This window comes from Trachypithecus francoisi, unplaced genomic scaffold (assembly GCF_009764315.1).
Source record: "Trachypithecus francoisi isolate TF-2019V2 unplaced genomic scaffold, Tfra_2.0 Lachesis_group15, whole genome shotgun sequence".
In the NCBI taxonomy this organism is placed as follows: Eukaryota; Metazoa; Chordata; class Mammalia; order Primates; family Cercopithecidae; genus Trachypithecus; species Trachypithecus francoisi.
The window spans coordinates 63,051,395-63,059,621 of NW_022681460.1; the positions used below are offsets into that span (position 1 = coordinate 63,051,395).

Sequence of the window (8,227 nt, forward strand, 5' to 3'; positions counted from 1 at the left end):
TGTGTTGAATCTTGCACTGGTCCAGCAAATTGGAAAGGTTATTGCAGAAGCATAACTAGTTTAGAATGTTGTTTCCAGCGGTCTGCAATGGGAAATTTTTAGATGTGCATTCTTCCTGAGAGGAGAAAGAGACTGAGTTGGAAGAAACTACTAGTTTGAAGGGAGGAGTTACTCATTTGGCTTCTTTGTTGTTGTTTCAAGTCAGATGTTAACATTATACTAGCCTGTGACATATTTCAATTTGATTTGATGGTGGTGATTCTATGCCTTCATACAGTATTTTAAACCTACATATGAATTGATGCCAATAGTTACTGAACACTGACTAAATTTAGGCCCTGGGCCTACAAAATTAATTCAATGTGATTCCTACCATTAAAAGACTTGCAGTATATCAGAATCTAGAGATTCCCTAAATCATTATAGGGAGCTCCCTAGAGCTTCTTAAAATTAGAAACATGAAAATCTGTGCGTGCATTCATAATAACCGTATTCGTGATTTTTACTTGAGGTTAAACACACTTTAGAAGCATGCTTTCAAAGCAAGTGCTTACGATGCGCTAGCTGGTACTTTTTCCCTACATTTGATTTAAAATTTTCTAACCTTATCGCCATTAATTCTTCAAAATGCTACTGCAGCTGAGTTGAAATTGACAACTAGAAAGATTTCACTCCAATTCCAGCAAGGCAAAGGAATAATTGTTCTGTAGTCTGGATGGAGCGAATTGATGACTTCATTCTAAAGCTTAGAATTGTAAAATGCAAAATTGCCTTGGGCACCTTAGGTCTCTGGCGCCTTCTTTACAGAGAACTAAGATGGAATGAGAAGTGGCAAATGACTGACCAAAACACTGAAAGAGGGAAAAAAGGCCTCATTGAAAAATGTATTCAAGTTAATCAGATATATTTAAGCAAGGGCAGTGGGGTTTTTTTGCATGTACACTAGAGCCTCACTATAAACACTATTCAGTTTCTTGTAGAATTTGTTTTCAAGTCTTTTCTGTCAGAATTATCTGGGGATCTATTTATTCAAAGCATTCAAAGGGCCCCAGCACAGAGCCTCTCCCCTCTAAGGCAGGTTGGTTACCCGTGCCCCAAGGACAGCTGTAGGGTAAGGTTCCAATAGTTTTCTCTGTTGCTGTTTGAGGTAGGCCTTCCTGGTGTTTCCAGGGAACAGGACAGGCAGTTTGAGAAATTTATCACATCCTTGAAAGCACTATTAATAAATCAGGTATGTTTTCCTGAGAGAAAAGGCTGAATCCAGCCAACCCTAAGGGTATGAGTCAGCACACCATTGGTATAATTATACAGATAATAGTGATAAGTTGCTGACATTTATGTAGTACTTAATGTGTTTCAATTATTTAGTGCTTAATTGTATACATGCTAAGCATTTATGTATGTTACCTCTTCTAACCCTCATGAGAATCCTATAACATGGCTATATTCCCAATTTATAGACAAGGACATCGGGGATGAGAGGTGTAAAGATGTAGGATTTGAACCCAGGTCTCCCCTGACTCCAGACCCTACCCTGTTAACCATACCACTCAGCTGAAGGGCTGCTGATGGGTAGGAGCCTTTAAACAATGGTTTTAGAGCTGAGGCCACCACAGGCTGCCTCAGGTAGTTTAGGATTAGCCAGAATGTTTGGTTTGGAAAAAAAGACGACCTGGGTTCTAACTTGATTCTGGAAACTTGTCTCCCGAACCACATATCCAGGAAACACTGGGTTTCAAAGACAAGACACGTAAGGGCAGGATCAAGATCATGGACAACCTAGATATGTCTGTACAATAAATTCCTGTTACATACTGCCAGTGTTAGCTGACAAGTAACAAAATAAATTAGAAGTTTTTTCTCATTTGGCTTTAAATGATATATGCACAAAATTAACTCATTTTCATTTCCTTGATTATGAACAAGTTTCAAAGTGAGTCATACCCCATGTGCATGGCATTCAGACTTCTCACAAGTGTGTGTCCTATACCCTTTCTTTTGAAGAGTATGGTTTGAGTCACTACTCCCTTCCTGCCATTCTCCTTATCCTGCAATTGTCTAGGTATTTTGGGACAGAGATGAAACAATTCCTGGGCAACTATTTACCTGGAAATTTGAAGGAGTGAGGGAAGTGAGAAAAATAAATAAAAATTTACTTGTAGAGAATAAGCACTTCTTTTCTGGACAGAACTATCTGATATATCTGTATTGATGATGTTCCTTAAGGAGGCTCACACATTTAAGTTTTCCTATATAAACACGATCTAAACTGGCATCCATGTATGTAATGAGGCCAGAGGAGAATGACCAGTGAGTAGTCAACAAGTCGCCTTTGTTCTTTCCCTTATCAAATTTCCCAAGACTCTAAAAACTTAAGTGACTTTTAGGACAGTAGATACATATTAAAAATAACCCTTTCCCTGGGACCATTAACTTCTTGATACTAAAATCACTAGAACAAGATCCCCCTGAGGAAGAGGCAGCATTGGGCATGTTGAAACTCTGGTAATTACCCCAAGGGGACAGGCATTTTCCCAGTGGATAGTTTGGATATTTTCAAGGGCAGCCAGCTGCATGGATAGTCACTGAGTATTGTGTGTTCTCTCTGTCCCCATCTCAGCCCATGACTTCTTCCTAGCTTGGCATTCTTCAACATTAGAAGTCATGCACAAATTTAAGTTTAATTAAAAATGCTCTGGTGCTGTTAAATGTGCCATGTCCTTCAACAGACTCCAACATAGGAGCCCATATTCTGTAAATGGTGACATTTTTATCAAAAATGGGCAAGTAAATTAGTCTCTCTGGCCTTCAGTTTTCTCATTTGCAATGATGAGGGGTGCATTAATATCCTAAAATTGTTTTGGCTCTCATGGTTTATGATTCAATGGTTTGCCATTTTTCTCAGGAGTGAACTGGTCAATGGGCAGCCCTTGTTTTGATCTTGATCTTTGACCTAATTGCACAAAGAATTTAACATTGACAAAGAGGAGCTATTCAGCTCTGTCAGATTGTATTATCAATTATATATGTAAATATTCCCATCAATAGAGTCCTTAAATGCCTCCTAATGAAAATTAGTCAGATATTTCATAACTAGGAATTGTGGAGCTCTCTTCTGTCACTCTGTTATAACTCATCTAGCTGCAGGTGTTGAGTGTTGGTTGCCAGGGCGTATTTTAAAGTCAAGGAAAGGACATTTTGAAGAAAATTTGATCCAGAGTTTGTGGGTAGCTATCCTGTCCTTCTTAAGACACTTTACGGCAAACCATTGAATCATAAACCATGAGAACCAAAACAATTTCAGGATATGAATGCACCCCTCATCATTGTAAATGAGAAAACTGAAGGCCAGAGGGACTAATTTACTTGCCCATGGTTATATAACTGCCTCAAAACAAAATGTCCCCACGTGCACACAGATTTGATGATCTGCCGGATACTGTGAGGCCTTACAACCAGAGGCATTTATTTTAGACACGAGGAAACCACTTGTTTCCAAGTATTTTAGGATGCAAGTTCGTGATTCTCTTCTTTGCTTCTACATGTGAGATACCTGTGACATGAATACGACCTGAATTACCATTATTCATATCACCAACTGGCAAAACATTTCACAGCAGAGAGTGCGGTGGGCAGGGATTTTGGAACCCCGAGTTCCTGCTAGGCCTCTTCTTTTAATTGTGGGATCTGGAGCAAGTCATTCGCACTGTCTAGAGTCTCCAGGTTCTGGTAGTTAAAATCACAGGGTTGAAATCTTCTGCCACTGGCTGTGTGAGCTTGAGCTAGTTATTTCACTTCCCTGAGCTTTCTCTCACATCATCTGTAAAATGAAGTTAATAAGTACACACCGCAGAGGACTGCTGTGGGGATTAAATGACAGAACCCAGTAGAAATGCTCAGAGTGCTGCTTAGCAATTAGAAGAGTAAACATGAACTGTCCTTAGCTACTCACCTACAGAATTAGCAGATGAATTGGATGCTCTCTAAGGCCCTGTCTCAATGTGAATATTTGATGCTCAGGTAACTCAAGAAGTTTCTATTTTCCTTTTCCACTAATAAGGTATATGACATATTTCTTTTATGTTCACAAAATAGACTTTTTTTTTTTTTTTTTTTTTCCTTTTCAGCTTATTAGGAATAACTCATTGGTCTTAGCACAAGGGCGGTTAATCAGTTTGACCACTAGATGGTGATTGAGCTCTTGTGACTTCTTGGGAGATTATTTATACTAACAAATCAGTAGAAGACAAAACATCAGACAGGGAACTTAAAAGTTGAAAGACCATCTATTCTAATTTGAAGAGGTTAGCGAAGAGGTCGGCTCCTAGAGATGAAGTGAGTTGTTCAAGGTTACACTGCACTGCCGTTAGCTGTGTGGACTTCAGAAAAGAACATGCTTCCAATTTAAGCCAGCGATTTGATTTTTCCTTACACCACAAGAAGTATACTAGAAACACTGTGTGGTGCAGGGCTGCTTCTTGGGGTTTTTGCCAAACAAATCTGTTTGTTTCCCTTTTTTTTTTTTTTTTTTTTTTTTTTTTGAGATAGAGTCTCGCTCTGTTGACCAGGCTGGAGTGCAGTGGTGCTCCAATCACAGCTCACTGCAGCCCCCGGCTTCTGGGTTCAAGCGATTCTACTGCCTCAGCCTCCCAAGTAAATGGGACTACAGGCATATGCCACCATGCCTGACGAATGTTTGTATTTTTACCATTTTCGCCAGGCTGGCTTGAACTCCTGGCTTCACGTGATCCGCCAACCTCAGCCTCCCAAAGTGCTGGGATTGCAGGCGGGAGCCACTGTGCCGGGCCCGCTCCCATTTTTCTTTGATGGTTTAATGAAAGAGTTTTGAATACTCCCTCTGTTCCCTTCTGGGGGATTCTTTCTGTTTTTTATTTTAACATTCATTTTCTCAGGTGTCACTCCTCATCCCCCACTGATATTAGGATAATCTGTCTTCAGAAATTAACAGCTAATAGGTGAGCTACAAACATAGTGCTTTCTTCTGGGCCAAACCTACAGTTACCAATACAGCTTTCACACGCTCATATTATTCCAGTAGCCTCACATTCAATGTCCTTATCCTTGGTGATATTAAAACCCTTAGGGAATTTATACTAGTTGTAAGGGAATGTTTCTTTTGGCTATATCTCTTATTTTTGCTCATTCAATGTTGTATGGGTCTGTGTGTACACCAGATGCCTGTTGTAAACAACATTTCTTTCTTCATCTTTTCTACTAGTAACTAAAAAAGTTAATGGCTGTTCACAAAAAGAAAACAGTAGCACCCAACTCAGAATCTACCTCCAGATCCTGTATTTTCCAGGCAGTCCTTCTTAAGAGTTCTGAAACCTGTACTCAGTCTCTAATGCACTGTTTAAAAGGAAGGTAAAAGTGAAATAGAAAACCTTGTCACTTTGAGTGTAGAAGGGGCTACAGGATGACAGTCCATCCTCCTCAGAAAATGGTGTCCGTTTTCCAAAGTAACAATGTCAGTGATAGGATCAGCCTAGCATCTACATCATACAGCATTAGTGTTCTGTAGACAAACCCCACTGCTATTCCTTGTTCGTACAGCTTTGGAACCTACTAATGTCAGGGCCTGATGCTGATTCAGTGCAAGATGAAACCAGGGTATACTCTGTGATTAATGAAGCTTTTGTGGGTCTGTGCAAAATGACTAAGACTGTTTTTATTTTCGCTGCATGGATTTTGGCAAATCCAGGATGGCTAGATGGGATACTTGGTATGATTCTGACAGCAACTAATTTTGCTTAACAATGTTCCTGATATTCTGAAAACAAAAATGTACTGCATCAAATATCTACATTTTAATTATTTGGATCTACTTAATTTATGCTGGTAGAATGTGTATAGAGCATTTATTTTCATTGATAGAAAATGCTTCACCAAAGTAAGGGATAAAAGGAATAGAATTTGAAACCAATTAGTTACGTTTAGTTGACTAAATGTTTATTTCTCATCAGTGCAGTTTCCAACAACTTCATTTGGTGGTGGGGGTAACCTGGGCACACGGTGGAAGGCTGGCAGCTGATCGCCAGGCTGGGGTGTGCTTGGCATGGCCCTTTAGCTTCCAGGAAGGTGCAGAGGCAAAAAGCAGCGTCCATCCAACACTGGAGTTATCTGAGTTATTTATGTCCATTCTTCTCTCAGGTCCACAAAAGGTGGCTCCGATTCCTCCCTTTCTGAGCCTGGGCCAGGTCGGTCCAGCCGCGCCTTCCTGTTCAGAGTCCTCCGAGCAGCTCTTCCCCTTCAGCTTCTCTTGCTGCTCCTCATCGGGCTCGCCTGCCTTGTACCAATGTCAGAGGAAGACTACAGCTGTGCCCTCTCCAACAACTTTGCCCGGTCATTCCACCCCATGCTCAGATACACGAATGGCCCTCCTCCACTCTGAACTAAGCAGATGCCATCTGCAGAAGTGCTGGTAGCATAAGGAGGATCGGGTCATAAGCAATCCCAGACTATCAACAAGAGGACCTTGGTCTTGTCAAAAGCCCTCAGTGTGGCAGCTTTAGCCCTCCTCCAGATCACATGTGTGCAAATCATGGCTTTGGAGGTGGAGGATAAACAGTGACAGGAGAATAAACAGACGACAAGAAGGTTTGGAAGAAACCTGGTTTGAGACTCTGAACCTTAGCACTAAAGAGATTGAGTAAGGACCCCCAAAGTTCCCTGGACTCATGAATTCTGGGCCCTTGGCCCATTCTATGCATAGCCAAGAACTTCAGTAGACCATCTGGGCAGCCTTCCCGTGGTGCTGCTCCAACCATCAGATAAACGACCCTCCCAAGCACCATGTCAGTGTCGTACAATCTACCAACCAACCAGTGCTGAAGAGATTTTAGAACCTTGTAACATACAATTTTTAAGAGCTTATATGGCAGCTTCCTTTTTACCTTGTTTTCCTTCGGGGCATGATGTTTTAACCTTTGCGTTAGAAGCACAAGCTGTAAATCTAAAAGGCACTTTTTTTAGAGGTATAAAGAAAAATTGGATGTAATAAATAAGATCATGGAAGGCTTTATGTGAAAAAAGTTGAATGTTATAGTTAAAAAAAGATATTTATGTATGTACAGTTTGCTAAAGCCAAGTTTTGTTTGTATTGATTTCTTTGCATTTATTATAGATATTATAAAATATTTTGTCTGTGCTTTTTTTCCCTAAACAAATAACTCTAAGTTTCATTATTAAGCAGGCACTGATCAGAATGCAACCTAAATGATCATTTTTTGTATGCAATGAATGAAGCTGGAACATAAGTGTATATTAAAGGAAAAGGATGACAAGAGGCAGTGTGGATTTAGACACAGAAGACCCTAGGTGATTCCTTTTTTTCCTCCTTCCATAGTCAGTCAAATCTCCTGAATTCTTGCTTCTGGAAACCTTTCATTCTCTCTTCTCCATTCCTTTTCCACACTGGGAGGGACTTTCTAGGAGCTGCTGTCTGAAGTCCCTTCTCCATTCCATTGTGAGCAGACAACAGCCACAGAAATCTTCTTAAAGCACACTTCTGTTCAGATTCCTTCTTTGCTGCAAAGCCTTCTATTGTTCATTGTCTACCAGATAAAATACAATTTTCTTCTATCATTTAAGTCCATATGCAATGATATTTTATTTTGCTCCTCTGAACTTGCCTACTATAGTGGCCCTCATGGAATTATGTGATGCTCATGGCATTTTAATGTATCATTTAATAACTTCTGGGGGATGTAAAACTCAGGTCTCTGGCTTCTCTTCTTGTAGACAGCTCTGGTGCCCTAGTCTGGAGCACGTATTCCTGCATGGCAGTAATTGCTGGAGCTTGTTGGCTGCTGTTCCTTTTAGAATTAGGAGAGCGAGAATCTCCTATTTGTACTTGTAAACCTTCAACTTCTCTCAAGGTCTGTATCACCCTAGCCCCCAGAGGTATTTAAGTTTACAAATCCTGCTCTAAATTGAGTGTTTAAACCAAACTGAGGCCCTTCACCTTGCCTGAAACTGCCTTCTGTGGTTTCCATAATGCAGGTAGTCTGAATCCATCTCAACTAGGGTTCCTGGAGCTTGCTAAACTTTCCAAGTTCTGGGCTTGCTTCAGACCTTCTAGTTCAATCTCTGGGATAGGGACTGGGAGCTGACATTTTAAAGAGATGCCTGAGGTGATTTTATTCCTCCTAACTGCTGGAAAGCACTGCCTCATACTTCCCTAACTTCATTCCTCCTTGCCTGCCTC

At 40.6% G+C, this 8,227-nt stretch overlaps 1 protein-coding gene across 21 annotated transcripts in view; it reads left to right on the forward strand.

Moving 5' to 3' along the window:
* SYNE1 (spectrin repeat containing nuclear envelope protein 1) overlaps positions 1-7,157 on the forward strand; it is a 538,457-nt gene extending 531,300 nt beyond the window's left edge. For 20 of the 21 annotated variants that reach the window (XM_033235023.1, XM_033235024.1, XM_033235035.1 and 17 more), the window contains one exon: positions 6,172-7,157. In XM_033235023.1, the coding sequence (XP_033090914.1) occupies positions 6,172-6,412 (241 nt within the window). In that variant the 3' untranslated portion in view covers positions 6,413-7,157. Of the gene's footprint in view, positions 1-5,984; positions 6,137-6,171 lie in introns of those variants that run through there. The other variant, XM_033235034.1, reaches the window with a different exon arrangement.
* The last annotated feature ends 1,070 nt before the right edge of the window (positions 7,158-8,227 follow it).